Genomic DNA, 18,706 nt, shown 5'->3' on the forward strand with positions numbered 1-18,706 from the left:
TTTTTAATCCCATCTTATACTTTTATAGTTAAATTTATTTTGTGAATATAGGATGTTCTTTGAATATTCATAAAATATATAGAAAAGTCCATATTTACTAATTTTTCAACATCAAATGTTTTAGTTAAACAGCTTCCAGAAGAAAACGCTATTATTTGACTGCCCTGGCTGTATTCCTTTTTAATATTTCTCATTCGTAGAATTAATTGATGCACATTAAGGGCAATTTGCTCTGTGATATTTTCATATCCAGTAGCATAATGTCCAGAATAATTCTGCATTATGACACTTGGAAAAGTTTAGACCTGTAAATTTTCTCTTCCTCTCCTCCCTCCTTTTTTTTTTTTTTTTTTTTTTTTTTAAAAAAAAGGTGAAAATGGGCTTCCCTGGTGGCACAGTGGTTGAGAATCTGCCTGCCAATGCAGGGGACACGGGTTCGAGCCCTGGTCTGGGAGGATCCCACATGCCGCAGAGCAATTGGGCCCATGAGCCATAACTACTGAGCCTGCGCGTCTGGAGCCTGTGCTCCGCAGCAGGAGAGGCCCCGATAGTGAGAGGCCCGCGCACCGCGATGAGGAGTGGCCCCCGCTCGCCGCAACTGTAGAAAGCCCTCGCACAGAAACGAAGACCCAACACAGCCAAAAATAAATAAATAAATTTATAAAAAAAAAAAAAAAAGGTGAAAATGAAGGAAATCCACATGTGCTTTTTTAGGTTTAGAACCAACTTGTATTGTTTTCTTAAATGAACTTCAGAGGCCCAAGTTCAAGTATCATTTCTCTTACTGACTACAGTATAACATCAGGCAAATAACACATTTGCACCTAGATTTCCTAATTTGTGAAATGAGGATTAATAGTTCAAAGCATTAATTACTAACCAGTTCAGGTTCAGGATGGGGAGGGTGTAATGAGAGAGAGCAGGAAATGGGGTTATTTGTATTGTCTGAAAAAACATATTCACTTTTAGTATAGTTACTCTTATAAAACTAACTGCAAAAGAAGTTAAACTTATAAAAATCTCTGCGTGAACAAATATTTGGAAGCTAGAGTGAGAACTCTTTGTTTGGGAGTATGCCTTGGAAAAGGTTGGGAAACACTGTATTGTGCTTCACAAGAGACTACAGTCTTGTAGATCCCCCAGCTATACAGAGTTGAAGGCTGGTTCACAAAGGTTGAGCTTTGTAATGGCCAGAAGGTTTTGGAGGGGACAAATCCAACAAATCTTAGTCTGGCCCTCAGAAGGAGTCAGACGAATAGACTTGCCTCCAGGGAATGCTCCGAGGTCCCAAACTGCCTGAGTCCAGCAGTGTGCCTAACTTTGGGTATGGGGCATACCACATGTTTGCCTGGAGTTAGCACCTGGGTTGGCCTCAACAACATACACACATGCTTTAGCTGCGTTTATCCATTTTTGAAAGTCCCACTTGACAACATATCCATCTCTAACAAGTACCTGGTTTCTCTGTTCCTCTTTATAGTGAATCCTGTTAGGATTGACCTCATATTCTTCATTCTCTTCCAAGCTGGCTTTTTTCTCCACATTACAATGAAGTTGCTCTTATCAAAGTCATTGATGACCTCCATTTGTTAAATCTAATAGACTTTCTTCTAGATTAACTTTTCTAAATCTCCAGCAATCAACTAGTCAGCTACTCTATCCTTGATTCTTTGTCTTCTTTGACTTTATATTCTTCTGTTTTCTTCCTGTGTTATTGAATCCTCCTCAGTCTTATTATTGGCCAAACAGTTTTTCTGTGCCCTAAGTTTCCTTATTGTTTCTAACAGAGACATTTCTTCCACAACACTTATGACTATCTGTCATTCTCCACTATCTACTTTTAACTTATCTAATATCTGTCTTTTCCCCACTAGAATGTAACTGTCATGTGGGCCCAGTACCTTGTTTGTTTGCTCCCCATTTTCTCTCTCTCATACCTACAACGGTCGTATATGATAGGTGCTCAATCTGTATTTGTTGAATTAATTGAATAAAGAATAGCATTTGATGACAGGTGAGGCACAAGAGCAGATTACTTGGTAGTTTTAAATATACACGGAAAAATGAATGGAACTGAATTGAGATGCTGCTAACATAGTATAACACACCTTTTTTTTCAGTTTTTTTTTTTCTAGTACAATTTTTTTGAGCTTATGTGCATATATATGGTTGCTCAGTTCTTCTTTTCTTTTTTTTTCAAGTATACAATACAGTATTATTAACTATAGTCACTAAGCTGTACATTAGATCCCCAGAACTTATTCGTCTTATAACCGAAAGTTTGTACCCTTTGACCAATATCTCCCCATTTCTCCCACCTCCCAGCCCCTGTACCATTCTGCTCTCTGTTTTAATGAATTTGATTTTTTTTTAATTGGGGTATAGTTGCTTTACAATGTTGTGTTAGTTTCTGCTGTACAACGAAGTGAATCAGCTGTATCTATACATATATCCCCTCCCTCTTGGACCTCCCTCCCACCCCCCCCACCCCCATTCTACCCCTGTAGGTCACCACAGAGCACCGAGCTGAGCTCCCTGCACTATACAGCAGGTTCCCACTAGCTATCTGTTTTACACATGGTAGTGTATTTATGTCAATCCCAATTTCTCAATTCATCCCACCCCCCATGACCCCCCGCCCCCGTGTCCACACGTTCATTCTCTACATCTGCGTCTCTGTTCCTGCCCTGCAAATAGGTTCATCTGTACCACTTTTCTAGATTCCACATATATGCGTTAATAAACGATATTTGTTTTTCTCTTTCTGACTTGCTACACCAATGAGTTTGATTTTTAATATTCCACATATAAGTGATATCATACAATACTTGTCTTTCTCTATCTGACTTACTTCACTTAGCATAATGCCCTCAAGGTTCATCCATGTTGTTGCAAATGGCTGAATAAGAAGTAAGTGTTGGAGAGAAAGTGTGGAGAAAAAGAACCTCTTGTGCACGATTGGTGGGAATGTAAGTTAGTACAGGCATTATGAAAAACAGTATGGAAGTGCTTCAAAAAATTAAAAATAGAACTACCATATGATCCAGCCCAGTTTTTCTTATTTGTAAATTTAGACCAGTAACTCTGGATCAAAATCTTTTATGACGTCATTCCTGCCAAAGTTGATTTAAGTCTATATCTACTTCCCTGACTTCTGTTGTCAGGGCAGATGACCTGTATATGTACTTATTATGTGCACCTTTTTGGTATGCTTCAAAAACCATTATAGCAGTGAACAGAAATTTTGGTAATGGCTTTCATGGATAACTGCCACAGAATATAAAACTTCTTTTATAACTGTGGACTTTGACTTTTTAAAAAACTCAAATAAACTAAAAGCACTAATAGTTGTGAAATAGCACTTTTTTTCCTTACTCCTGTGAAAGTTGGTCTTCACATTTTTATTATCCTCTAGTACAGTGGTTCTCTAAGTGTGTTCCTCAGATCAGCAGCATGTACCTCATCTGAGAAATGCCAACCTTGTTAGAAATGCCAGTTTTGGTTCGCTAGCCCTGTTCTACTGAATCAGGAATTCGGGGAATGGAGCCTAGCAATCTGTGTTTTAACAAACCCTTCAGGTGTTCTGATGTGCACTAAAGTGTGAGAACCACTACTTTACGATATACAAATGAAGAATTGAAATGCACAGTAAAGTGTAAATGTCCAGATATCTTTATGTAATGATAATTTAAAGTTATGATTTCAGTACTCTGCACATTATCAGCATATATAATATTAAAAATACTACATATGAATGAAAAAGCTCAATTAGTTATTGCAAGGATTATTATTGCATTTTAATAATTCATTCTTGTATTTCCTCTGTAGCTGTTGTGGCAACAGCTCGATAAATGCTTTTATTTTTTATCTATTGTTTTAGCAGTTGAAATAAGTATGTCTTCTGAATTTAAATCAAGTGTTTCATTAGTGATTCTAGTATTTTATTACTTTATATGTAGTTTATTGTTTTTTATTCTTAGGTAATAGTCTCTTATATTACGTCACTTGAATTCCTTTCTAAATTACTGTTTTCCCCTTTGGTGTCTTGCACAAAATGGACATGTCACCTCTCTGATGTACCTTCTGCCTTCAGTCTGACTTAGAGCATTCAAGAAATGATCTATGTCAAAACTCAAAAAAGGGGCTTCCCTGGTGGCGCAGTGGTTGAGAATCTGCCTGCTAATGCAGGGGACACAGGTTCGAGCCCTGGTCTGGGAAGATCCCACATGCCGCGGAGCAACTAGGCCCGTGAGCCACAACTACTGAGCCTGCGTGTCTGGAGCCTGTGCTCCGCAACAAGAGAGGCTGCGATAGAGAGAGGCCCGCGCAACGCAATGAAGAGTGGCCCCCGCACCGCAATGAAGAGTGGCCCCCGCTTGCCGCAACTGGAGAAAGCCCTTGTACAGATATGAAGACCCAACACAGCCAAAAAATAAATAAATAAAACAAAAACAAAAAAAAACCTCAAAAAAGTAGTGCATGTTAGCCAACCAGATATTACATACCACAAGACTGCAATTTGTTGAAGATTCCAAATAATTTAGCTACTTCTATGCAGGGCTTTGGTGACTCCCATAAAAACTTTACAATGAAAAACTGTTTAAGAGTTCTTGGTTTCAAGCAGCAGAAACCAAGTCTGGCTTATTTAAGCAAAACAAAGAATTTATTGAAAGATATTTGTGACTCAGAATTTCTAGGAAGTCTGAAGAATCAAGCTGAAAAAAGACAGGTACAAGCATTGTTAGACAGCAGCCAGACCAAAGGCAAAAACACACCCCAGAAGTTGTCCAGTAAGGACACCACACGACCACAATCATCTCAAACGCTGTTGGCCATTGCTGCCGCTATCTCTAACAACAGTTCTCCCAGTTCCCAAATTCTCCTAGCTCCCAAACTTTTTGAAAATATTTAAAACTGATTCATTCTGGCTGCCTTTAGTTACTTATATCCTCAGTCAAGTCCAATCAGACATATATTTGCTAGCACTACATGGAAACACCTTACAATAAGATTATGTCCTCTCATTATATCTAATGAACATGTTTCAGAATCATCTTACATGGCTTATCTGTAGCAGTGTGCCCTGTTTGCTACTCCCTTTTCTCATGGTTTCCTGTTACATCTCTGACCTCAGGCCTTTCTTTAGGTTGTTTCTCTGGCCGGAACATTGCCTTACCTCCCCGTACCTTAGCTTCCTTAAACTCCTGTCCCAGCTTAAAATAACATCCAAACTTCATGCCATAGTCCATAATGATATCTTTAAGCTTTTTAAACAACCATCCACGTTGAGAAAATTAGATGTACATTTTTATACTCAGATAAATATACACATGCACACACACACACCGTATGTGCATATGACAGAAACAAAGTTTCTCAAGATAATTCTTATCCTTACTAGGTGTGATATGTTCTGATGTTGTCTAGTCTACTATAGTCTCTTTCTTTTTTTAATGCTAGTGTGACCCATTAAATTGTGGATCATGACCCACAGTTTAAAAAATTTGTTTACACTACTTACATGTTTAGTTTTTATCTACTTTTTAAACCTCATTTGTTTCTAATGTCCTTCTCATTCATTTTAACCAACCATTCTAGACTTCTAATTCCTTCCTAAATACCAGGATCTTTCCTGTGTCATGGCTTTTGCACATGCCACACTATATCTTCCTGATATATTTTTCTTCCTGTTTTCCATAGGACTGACTTCTTTTTATCCTTTAGTTTCAACCTAAATATCTCTTCTTCAGAGGTAACATTCCTTGACTAGTTGATCTAATATGCACCCTCCCATTTATTATACTTTAATATTCTATTTTTCTCTTTCATAAATTTAAGAAAATGTCTAATGATCTTATTTCCTTTCTTATTTTTGACCACCTGCCCCTTATGTTATGCAGCCCTTATGATAGTAGAGGTCATGGTCCTTTTTTCCCAGGTGCCAGAATAGATGCTCAGTAAATATTTGTTAAAAGAATGTGTACAGAGTAGCCTGAAAGCAATAAAACATTGTACCAATGTAAGATATAATGATCAACATTACTATATTCTATCTTCATAATAAATTTTATGGTGTGAAATTTGCAAGGTATTTTATTTTCTTAATTTGCCATTTTCATACCATTGCTTGATTTTGTAGTTGACTAGCTTATTGGTGAGAGGATATTCAAGACCTAGGTAAAATACAAAACACATAATTTAGAGATATTATATATCTGGACTTGTGGATAAGACACCTGAAGATAAAGAAAACAGAAAAATTGGTTATAACTAAAATAAATTGACATACATAATCATCCTAGTGAATAAGCAAGCAGGGAATATTCAGGGTCATGCTTAGTCAAGGTATATGCTAAGGCATGATGGGATGCAAACAGCACTAATTTACTGAATTCAATGGATCAGAGTCCTGACATTTACATAGAACCTGATAATAGAGTCAGCTATGAAGAAGCGTCTGTCAGCAAGTATGCACATATCTATGTGTTTACATTCATTACTGGATACATATGCAGAACAATGGAAAGATTTCTCTTCTGCTATAGAATAATGTGACACATTATTTTCATAACGGTCTGAGGCAATCAGTAAAGAACAATCAGGGCTTCCCTGGTGGCGCAGTGGTTGAGAATCTGCCTGCTAATGCAGGGGGCACCGGTTCGAGCCCTGGTCTGGGAAGATCCCACATGCTGCAGAGCAGCTAGGCCCGTGAGCCACAATTACTGAGCCTGCGCGTCTGGAGCCTGTGCTCTGCAACAAGAGAGGCCGCGATAGTGAGAGGCCCACGCACCGCGATGAAGAGTGGCCCCCGCTTGCCACAACTAGAGAAAGCCCTCTCACAGAAACGAAGACCCAACACAGCCGTAAATAAATAAATAAATAAATAAATAAAAATTTAAAGAACAAACAAAAGGAACACAAAAGCATCTTTCAAGTGTGCACAGAATTGCTTGGGAATTTAGCTGTTTCAGTAGTGTACAGTGCGGAAATAGTTAGCTGCTTTCAATCTGATATGCCAGAAATTGAGTACTTTTCTCAAACGTATGTCTTGGAAATTTCTGGGGAAATAGTGTGCAAGCAATATCTCATATGTATTCATTTTAGCAGTATGAAAGACAAGTTGATCCTAGGTATCAGAATTAAAGAGTTATTATTTCTAGTACCTAGAAAGAAAGAAGTGTTTATTTTTGTTGGTGGTGCCTTTTTTTTTAAACAAAATTTCTCCAGTATTTACTCAGGAGCTTAGAACATTTAGAACTGAAAAGACGTTTAGGAATTATCTGTGCCTGACTCTGGCTCTGGCTCCAGACAGGCCTCCAACAAATGTGTTAATGCTTATCTTCTTACCCTTGAAGAACAATGATTAAGGATATTATGGTCTGCCTCTATTACCCAATCCAGTGTTTAAAAGTCTCCTCTCTTCCCCACTGCAAGTGTATAAGTGTCAGAGACAAATTCAGCAACAATTTGTGACACTTCATTTCCTAATATAATTGTGTCTTTTTTCCCCTGGAAATTACCAGTCTTTACCCCAGTGTGTGTTTATGCAAGCCTTCTCCTCAGTCCCATGGGTTATGATTGAGTAATGAGCATAATTTATGGATTAGGTGTACTCTTTAGCGACTTTCACTCTTATCCTGTTCTTTGCTCATTTTTTAGCTAATGAATCATCTCCAACTAGGGGGAAGTATGGAAATCAAAGCTCTTTGCTGCCATATTTTTATGCTGACTTGAGGGCTATAGATACAGATTTTATATATCTGTGATGCATTTGTTTACATTACTATTGTTCACTGAGGACTAATTATATAAAGGAGTCATACCCCAAAGATGGAGTGATTTAAACCCCCTGGAATGTTTCTCTTATAATAGAGTTGCAACTTGCATGATCATAGAACTTCTGAAATCTAAGTGTGCAGTGGTAAGTATCCTCCAAAATAGTCTCACCTTTTCCATCTCTATTTCTTTACCATTCCAAGTACATCTTCTGCAGATTCCATTCTGAGTAAGAGAGGAGAGTAGTGGGGTGTTAGTAAACAGTTAACTTAGGTATAAGGAACTCCCAAATAGCAACAGAAAGTCCATATGTTCCCTATACCAGCTTTTGGGACTGTTCCTCAATAGTCATTCACACGTATCATTGACATACATAAAAAGTTAAGTTCTTTTTATGTGACAGAATGGTTGAGAGCATGGGCTAAGTGCAGATTCCAAATCCATTTTTTACCAGCTGTGTGCTTTGGATAAAGCTATTTAACCTATCCAAACTTCAAGTATTCACCTTGTCTGTGGAAATAGAAATTATAACAGTACCCATCTCATAAAGTTGTAATGAAGATTAAATGAGTTAATACCTGAAAAGTACATAAAATGGTGCCTGTTGCGTAGTAAATGGTCAGTAAATATTAGCTATCGATAGCCATTATTACATGATTTATTTATAAAATCAACTTACTACTGGGGAGCGTGCTTAAGCCTTTTGTTTGGACTATGGAATGGAAAGCTGGCACCATTTCCTGCATCTGTCAAAGTACTTATTTATTGCCCTATATCTATGTGTACACCTTACTTGGTTATACTTAAATACTAACATCAGATTGTGTTATTTTAAGCACAGCCAAATAGGGTCACTATCATATTTAGCAGACATAAATTTAAATGACCTCACTTTTCTCTTCACCTAAATTTGAAATCAACATGGCTGTTTTATTTTATTAAATAAATATATAATGAAAGAAATACATAAATGAGGTATCCAGCTGGGAAATACAACAATAATGAGAAGAACTGTATATTTAAAATGGCATTTTTCTATCTATTAAAAAAACGTTCTCTATGGAGTTGTTTCTGTCACCACCCCAAACTAAAATTTGTACGTTGATCTGTGGTGGCTCTTTCTGGAAAGCAGTAACTTTACCCAGTGTGGAATACTTTTGGAGCACTCTAATTATTTTACTAAAATTTACATTAGAAATTACATTACAAAATAATTTGTAATGGGTTAAAATGACCTGTTTGAAATAATACAGAAAAATCTTGGACTAGTTTAGCACAATTTCTCAATTGTGGTAACCAATTTGTTTGGTTTAACAAAACAAAAGAAGGATTTATGTTTTAGAAATTTACGGAAGTCACCGTTATGTCAAATGTACTTTCAAACAGAATCATATTCTATTTGTTGGTTAGTGTGCCCACTGTGTAGCTGCAACTGTGTTAAGTGTTGAGGGTACATATGGGAATAAAACATAATTTCATGGGAGTATGAATACATGAGGAAATTAACAGTGTATAGAGAGCTGTATTTCAGGTATGCACAAGGTGTTAGGAAAGTACAGAGAACAGAACATAACAGGCCTGTGAGGAGTGGCCACAGAGGGCAAGGGGTGCGGAAAAGTAATTCTGAGATAAGGTGATGCGTGAACTGAGAGTTTAAGGGTGATTTAGACAAAAGAAGAGAGCTGAAGAAAAATGTAAAGGCCTTCTAGACAGGAAAACATGAGATATAGCAGGGAGGCAAGAGAAGATGGCACGTTACAGGGACCAGCAAAAAGGTCAGTGTGGTGTAAACGAAGAAAGCACTTGAGGACATGACTGATATCAAGTCCAGAGATCATGCAGGCATCGGCTCTGATGGTTCTTATAAGGCAGGTCAAGGGTTGTGAATTACTTCCGAAGGCAAGAGAGAATCATGGAAAGGTTTTTAAGAAAAGCTTTATTTTCATATTTGCATTTTAGAAAAATTCCCCTGGCAGCAAAGTGAAGATAGATTGGAAGAGAGACTGAATAGAGGAAGGAAAACTAATTAGAAGGCAGTTATAATGGAGAACATTATGAGTTAAGGCAAGTGAGTACAAGAATGGAAAGGAGAATTGGAGAATTATTTAGAAGGTAAAATTAGTAGGATTTAGTGACTGATGTCAATCTGAGCACGGAAAGTCAGCAATAATTTCCAAAGCTGAGGGTTGTGGTGTTGCCCTCTGCTGAGAGGGGGAATATAGGAAAAAGAGCGAGAGAGAGAAAGAATTCCCTTTTAGGCATATGTTCAATTTTACATTTGAGACTTCCCATATATCATGGGGTTCCCTAACAGAGATAACCAGGTGGCTTTTAGAAACCTAGATTTAAAACTCTTGAAGTATAACTAGAAAGTGGAGATATCAACTTACGAGCATGTATATGGTCATGTAGTATATGATAAAGGTATATGGTCTGAATAAACGTGAGAAAAAAATAAGAGCTGAAAATGGAGACCTCAGAAATTACCAGTATTTAATGTGCCAGAAAAATGGAGCCTCCAAAAGCTCTCGAAACATAGTGGTTAAAAAAAGTAAAAGGTGAAAAAAAAATGTCATAGAAACTAATGAACAAGAGAGGTTAAAACAGAAAGACCTTGCACATAGAAAATGTCTGCAAATATCTACACTGAATTGTCAGTACTGCCTAGCTCTGGAATGTGGTGTTGAAGATAATGACCAAAACACTGGGAATTTTAATTTGATGTTTAAGTTTTTAAATAAAGTATTTTATACCTCTTTACTATTTTTGCAACTTCTTGTGAGCTTATACTAATTGCAAGTAAAAATAAAAGTTATGTTAAAATATAAGTTATAGTCAATTGAATATTAAAAATACATCAGTCGAACAAGCTGCTTAATCAGGACAGAACAAGGAGGGAAAGGGCAACATGGCGTGGTCAACAATATTATACTGCAGATAGGTCAAGAAAGATGAGGACTGACAGCAGCCTTTTAGCTTGGTATTTAGATGTGGTCACAAGTGACCTTATTAAAAGCACTTTCAGTGAGAGGCTAAGGGCAGAAGCTTGACTGCAGTTGTTGGGAAGCGGAAAGTGAGGACATGAGGTGGCATAGTGATCACATCAAGGAGAAACTTGAGTGTAAAGAAAATGAAAGAGTTAGGGATTTAGGGCCCATGGTAAGTGAAATCTTTGCTCAAGATCCTTATGGTGGCGAGAAAAAGATCCATGCTAGCTACCTTAGTCATGGAGGTTTACTGCAAGTCACCCAGGAGTGTGAAGTAGCGTGGGGAGCTGACTTGCAGCCCCCAGTCATTCTGGATCCCAGCTTTCCTAAAACTGGGATTTGCAGGAAGTTTTGTAAGAAATTTAAGAAGTCACGCAGCAGGATTTCTTGGAGGGAAGAGACCTGAGCTTATTTATATGCTGCAGGTAGACACCAATAGAAGCAAAAGCTCTAAAGTAGAGAAGAGTGTTAAGGTACTTATAAAGAAATGTACCTTTAGTTTGGAAACTATTTCTGGGAATGAAGTTTCATATAAAATACAAAAACTCACCATGTTCCAAAGGCTAAGCTGATATGTTTTAAACATATATTCACACTAGAAAAAAATAAATAAGATGATATAAATAAATTTCTTTCTTTTTTTCTTCTTCTTCTAAAGCCGAACAACAACTTATCCTTACACAGAAACGCAGATGTACAGCCAAAACACTGGAGGGAATTACTTTGATACTCAAGGGAGTTCTGCACAGGTGACTACCGTGGTCTCATCCCACAGTATGGTGGGCACTGGTGGGATTCAGATGGGCGTCACGGGAGGACAACTCATCAGCAGCTCTGGAGGAACCTATCTGATTGGCAATTCAATGGAGAATTCTGGTCACTCAGTGACACATACCACTCGGGCTTCCCCAGCGACAGTAAGTATTTGAGTTTTTATTTGTTTAATTTAGGTTCTTGATAGCCTCTATTGTACATTTTTCTCTTTAGAGAGAAAAAATCCAAAACACTGGGCTGGGGCAACAATGTGTTGAGCAGTTTTAGTGTGTAATTTTTTCTAATGTATGTTAAAATCTGTACTTAAATAGTAAAATTAAAAATGTTTACCCATATGCCATATGTAAAGTCATTTTGCATTCTACCAGAGGGACACTTTGGGAAGCACTGATCTAGGTGATTCCAATGAAAAACATTTATATTGGCTCTTATCATAGGTATGAGCAAATAATATCTTAGGAACACAACTACATATTTGAGTTTTCAAGTTTTTAATATTTAATAAATATATTTATTTTGACCCAAGATATCTTAATGTGCTAAAATGCTATAATAGAAATAGTAATAAGAACCTATGCAGAATTTGATATCCTCAAACTCTGTAACCTGGCCTTTCCATTTTTACCTCAACTAAGCATAGGGAGAATAATAATTTAGAACCACCTAGCTAAAGTAGAAATGGAATTGATTTTCTAGATGTTTCATATAAAAGGGGCCTGGGGATTTGAATTAAGTGCATGTACCCCTTTTCCATAATCCTACCATATAGTTTGTTCTTATAATGAAATAGAAACAAATTGTGTAGAAAATAATTATATGAGAGGCTTTACATTTTTCATTTTGTGGATTTTCTTCATGATATAATATGTACTTGGTAAGTATGTTGTATATACTTTTTTCTGTTTGTAATGACTACATGTGTTCATACTTTCATCATTTAGTATCTTTTCCCTAATCCATTTTTTCAAGCCCTTTATTTTTAATTCACTATTTTCTGGTAACATCAGAACAGATAACTAACCGTTCTAAGTGGAGAGTTCTCTTTTTGTCATTTTTTCTTTGTATTTTTGAAGCATTTCTAATGCCCATTTCTCTCTTGCTTTTGATAACACTAAATACAGCATTTCTAAACCTTTTAGTCCACCAGTATATTTATGTAGATTAGAAACTAAATCAAAGCTTCTCTGGACCTCAGTTCCCCTGTCAATAAAATAAGGTGTTAGTTAGACTAAATGATTTCCTAATTTCCTCTCAGCTTTAAAATCATAATATTTACCAAGGAATTGTAAAATGTTCTAGATGTAAAATAACTGTATCTTTACCATAAAAGGAAAAGAGGTAGATTAGGTACCAGTACTGTATAATGCTCCTGATACAGGCCATCCGGAAAGTGATTTTCAGTGGAAAGGGAAGTACTTGCCACTTACCAAGGCCTTAGGAAAACTGGAAAAAATGGGGAGGAAGAGTCCTTTCCCACTTTCGTTTCATCTACCCTCTCTCATGCTGGCTTACCAGCACTCCATCCCCACCCCTCTCCTGCTTCACTTTCCCCAGGCACTGCTACTTGCCTTCACATTGAATTTTAGCTATCTGTTAAACGTCCTCATGAGCTAGATATGGGTTTACTAAATTTACTAGTGCTATCACTGAGTTAACTAAATTGATTATTCCAGGTCATGTATATATAGGTACAAACATTAGCAGGATGAATTTTATAGCTTGATTTTTTTGTTTGTTTTTCTGTATAGAGTGTGAAAAATGGCATGACTCCTTAAGTTATCCATTACACAAATTTGGTGCAATTTTTATTATATTAATTGGTAAATTAACACAAAATAACTGACTTATAACAGCTGAGAATAGTGGGAAAACTATTTTTAAAAAATCAATTCCTAATGTCAGTTGCACATATTAATTTACACTTTTAAAAAGGCATTAATATTTAAGGTTCTGTTAAGGATGGTTTTTTGTTTTCATTTTTACAAGAAAATTTCCTTTTTAGCAAAAGGAGTTTAAAAGTTAAATAAAGAGAGAACTTTTGCATGGAAAAATCATAAGGTGTCCTCATCAAAGCACATGATAGTGACATATGATAGATACATATTATCTAAATATACATCTGCTAGTAATTATTACCTTACATTTATTACCACAGTTTATGTTTGATTTAGATCCCCTCTCAGTCGTGCTGAAGATCTTCATCTGCTTCATTCGCAGTGAGGTGGTGATTCTGTACACAATTTCACATCTGTTCCTATCGTAAAGTTAACAAAGTTTAAGTGCTATGACACCTATTTAAGATTTCCTCCCATCCTCCTCTTGCCAAATGCTAGAAAATTTGTGCTATGTATTATAGTTGTTTAGACTCCTAAAACTCTAGATTTTTTGGTAGGTGCCGTGTCATTAAAGGAGATTTGCTTATTTTCATGTACCTTTTTCATTCACTGTAGAACCATACAAAGAATGTCTATGAGCACAGTCTTTAAGAACCTGTTGGTCGAGATGCAAGCCATTTCTTTCCAAACATTGAGCCAGACTGAGCCATATAAATTCAGTTTTTCTGACTGTTCTTTAGTATTCAACCTATCACCCATAGCATGCCTGACGCAGCTAACTGGGTAGGAGCAGCCTCTACTATTGCCAGAATTCCTGACAGTAGTAGTCAGTTGGGCTGTTCCTTAAGAGCCTGGAATAAGTGGAATGTATAGTCAGTTAATTCAGTTGATGTGAAACTAGTTAAATTTGAGGGCTTGGGAACAGCACAAACCTAATACCTTTATGTGGTTCCTGGTTACCAAGGTTTCCTGCTCTGGTTCCCAGAATAATTGCCTTAGCTGTCTCTTACATTTGACCTCTGTCTATATAGAAATACTTTCACTTAAATTTATTAGGAATCACTTTCTGCCACAAAGAGGTTTACTCCAATGTGCAAACCAACTTCTCAGGATAAATCAGTAAAAAGAGATGATTTGAAATTGAAGCCACTACTAAGAAAAATAAATGATCAGCACTTGAAATATTTTGTTACCTAGTCTAATAGTGAATATAAAACCATCTTTCTTATAATAGAAGGATCTTTACATTAATGGAGAATTTTTATTTGAGCATATGATTTACTTTAGTTTTATAACCTTAAGTGAAAAAATATTTTACATAAACATGGTTTAGTATTTCATTTTTGCTATGCATTGTAAAATGTTTCAGTTTTCAAGGTACATAGAAATTTCAGAATTTTTCAAAAGATTATTATGGTAACATATTAAATTTTATTTGATGAATATATTATGGTACAAACTACCAATATTCAGATTTGGTCAAAATACTTTTTCTCCTTTTACTGTGCTCTTTTATTTGGTCAATGGAGTCCATGTGTATAAATTATTAAATATGTATGTATGTATATATTTTTACTTATTTAAATATAAGTATAAACTTACACACATTTAAAAGGCATTTCCTGCTGATAGTATTAAATAAGAATTTTTAAAAAGATTATGTAACATTTTTTATTGGAACATCACTGGGTATGACTTCAGCTAAGTTACTAGTTGAGTAAACATTTTACATTTCATTAAATTAATGGTAGGGATCTATTTATTATTGACATTTCAGGAGAACATGGACATTAAGGTAGAAGAGTTGACTACAGTCATATCTGAACTCATTATGCGTTGATCTTCCTTCTAAATACATCTCCATAGTGTTTCCTTATGTGTCTTTATTCATTTTAAACTCTAATTTATTTTTCATCATTATTTTTTATATAACCATATTTTTTTTAGAATTTTAGAATTTTGGAACCGGAACACATTTTGCATTTGAGAATCAAAAGTTTGTGATTGTAGTTAGTGATATTTTTGTATTTATCACAACATAGTTTATCTTATACCAGACTATATAATAATAAGCAATTTGCTGTAAGAAGCTTAATTTATTCATTCCTCCATAAAATAACATTTGAATTCTTTTAATGAGATGGTTATTTATGGAGTTGTTTTTTCTTCTTGATAAGAAAACTAACTAAATTAGATTACATTAATCATTTTTGAGACTGTGATATGAAAGCTAATTTTCTACTTTTCTGTATATACATTTAGTAATTATATATGTTAAATGGCTCTTGCTAAAATTAGATCCCACCAAAGGGCACAAGGAAAATGTGTTGAAGCTAATATTGTTCATATCTCTACCTTTTCTGATTAATGAAAAATACTGTAGTTTCTTTCAATTGTTTGGAGGAAAATTTGAATGTCCATCTACTGCTATATAAGTAAAAGTTTGGCCTATCTTATATAATTTATAGAAAGTTAAGAATTCATTCAAGAATTGTAGATGCTTTTATTTCTTTATCCTTGGGTTTGCATGTAAAGTTTTTATGAATTTATTTATGTGAATTAGTTATACATTCTTAAGTTGCACAATTCAAAAGATAAAAGAAAGTGCATAATGCAGTGTCCCTCTCACTCCTGTTCCTCAGTTCTTCTCCATAGAGGCAATCAAAGTTATCAAGTTCTTTGAGTATCACTCTGGAGATATTCTCTGAATGTACAAGCAGAATGTCTCTCTTTCCCTCCCTTTAACATTTTTTTTTTTTTTACGAATAGTAACAAAAATACTGAATCTTGCTTTTTTTTCCACCTAACGGTGTGTGTCAGAAATTTTTTAATATCAGTACTTGAAGGGCTTCTTTATATTTATGGAGAAATGGCTATATTAGAAGGAGCTGAACTGCCCATTCTTCTTACCAAAGGGTAAAAAATGTTAAAATAATGTTGGATTACTTGTTATGGCTATATAGAGATAGAAAAGCAACATAGTCACATGAGACGAAAATTTCTCTTTAATTGTCATATATAAAGATATGCTTGGAAGAAACTTTTTGTTAGAAATGTGATGTTACACATAAATCACAGTTATTTTATATGTTACATATTACAGAAATAATAAATTTCTATTTTAAATAATTTTCTTAGTTTTACAGTTAGCCTGAATGATTTAAAAATGAAAGTCAAGCAAAACTACTTCTCCACTTATTTTGGCAGAAGTATGTATGTCCGTTATGATCTTAGTATTTTCTGTTTTCCTGTGTCCCATTTTCCCTAGGCCAACCTGAGCTCTCAGATAAAACTCCTCAGAGAGAGTACCACGAATCTTCTGCTTTCTGCACTAAATCCTAAATTGACTGAAGGTTCTGGGACCTCATTTTCAAAGCACTTAGTAAAATGGGACTTGGAATGACTCGTAGTCTCCATTGCTTCATCTATATTCCATTCAGCTGTCAGTCAGTTTCACACTGCTCCAGCCTAGAAGCTGATAAGATCTAGAGGCAGTAATTTTATGGTTAAGGCTGTAAGACATTCTACTCCTAGAAATCTTGATAAACTAGAAGGTTAAGACAAACAGAATGACAGGGGCCTTCGGCTCCTCCTGAGTATAGCTGATGGATTCCCTTCTAAAGCAAAATACAATGAGTTATTTTAATTTTTAGCTATTTCATACTGAAACAGCATTTCAGAACCACAGGTGTGTTGCAACATGCCAGAAATGGCTAGATTCTATTTCATCCAAAATCTAGATTAGGAAGGTTTAATGATGTTTGTAAATTCTACTTATAAATATGGAAGTAAACTATGTTCCAGGTGACCTGTTGTATAACTTTAACTTGATCCTTATATTTATAAATCAAATTGCAAGTTAATTTACTAGTTTGAAACTACTGTAGATTTTGAAGGAAAAAAATCACTAATGTTTCATTTATGGAGACTAGGTGACCCAGATAAAATATGAAATGTATTGGTGGCAAATTAAAATATACTGTCATCTGTGAGTTACATATGAGTCAGTATTAGACCCATAAAATTTTAATACTGCCTGTTCCACTGGCCCATGTCTTTTATTTTTATTTTAATGAGGGAAAATTCAAAATGATGCCTATGACCAATTATCAATTCTCAAATGAAAGGGAGTTTCTCCATGTTCCCATGTTTATGAGTTCATCCTCCAAAAGCATGTGATTTGGTTACCACTTTCTCAGTATGCATAACTACAGTTGTATTTATTGGCTATGGAATTATTTGGTTTCTCTTAAAATCTAGATTTTAAAAAATTATAACTGTTTATAGCCCCAAAGTTTCATGGGCTAGGGATTTTGTAATCTATCTGTAGAATGTTAAAATAATTTAACTCATTTATTTTAAATTTACCCCCTATAAGTTTTAGTAACTTTTCCCATCTGCCTTGTGAGAAAGGAGGATGTGATTTTTAATTGTGCTTTCAAAATTATAGGAAACATGCAGTTAGACAAGAGAAGGAAATATAAAATTAGGAAGGAGGTAAAGAGGTCAGAATTCGCAGATGATATGATTGTGTACCTGATAAAAATCATAGAGAATCAAATGAAAAACTGTAACAAATAATAAGAGAATTTAGTAAAGTGACATAGTATAAAACTAATATACAAAGAAATCAATACCTTTTCTAAATACAAATGACAGTAGCTAGAAAATAATATAAGCAAAGATCTCATTTATAATAAACTCAAAATATACCAGGCAGTAAGCTAACAATATATGTGCAAGATCCAGCTGCTGAATAAAGCTTTTTAAAGTTCCTAAGGGACACAAAAAGAAGCGTGAATAATTGAAAGAGAAGTTTCATTGTCAAACATTTTGAATCTCCCTAAATTAACTTAAAAATTTTGATATGATCCTAATCAAGATACCAATAGATTTTTTTCTTTTATAAGAAAGGCTGTTTACATAAATAAACATGCAAAATAGTGAAGAAAGTTGTATAAAAAGAAAAATAATGATGCGTGGTGTGGGACACAAACAACCCTACCAGTTATTCAAACATATATAAAATTAATAATTAAAACAGAATTGTCTAGGCACATGAATAGACCAGTATAGGCCAGTAATAGACTAAAGACCATAAATAAGCCAAATGCATATAAGAATATAACATGACAAATGTGGCATTGCCTGTCAATAGAGAAATGATGAATTATTGATAAATGATGCTTGGGACAACTGGATAACTATTTTTAAAAGAAAATTAGATTGGTTCCATACATTACTCCTTATATAAAAATTAATTTCACTTGGATGGAAAAATTTTTTAATTATTATTCTGTTGTAGTGGGGAAACATGATGTAAAATTCAGATCC

The 18,706-nt window shown here is 35.1% G+C and overlaps 1 protein-coding gene across 10 annotated transcripts in view; it reads left to right on the top strand.

Annotated features, from left to right (window-relative positions):
* RFX3 (regulatory factor X3) overlaps positions 1-18,706 on the top strand; it is a 295,722-nt gene that overhangs the window by 188,850 nt on the left and 88,166 nt on the right. For all 10 annotated transcript variants that reach the window (XM_059924798.1, XM_059924794.1, XM_059924802.1 and 7 more), the window contains one exon: positions 11,422-11,680. In XM_059924798.1, the coding sequence (XP_059780781.1) occupies positions 11,422-11,680 (259 nt within the window). The remainder of the gene's footprint in view (positions 1-11,421; positions 11,681-18,706) is intronic.

The sequence above is a fragment of the Balaenoptera ricei genome, chromosome 6 (genome assembly GCF_028023285.1).
Source record: "Balaenoptera ricei isolate mBalRic1 chromosome 6, mBalRic1.hap2, whole genome shotgun sequence".
In the NCBI taxonomy this organism is placed as follows: domain Eukaryota; kingdom Metazoa; phylum Chordata; class Mammalia; order Artiodactyla; family Balaenopteridae; genus Balaenoptera; species Balaenoptera ricei.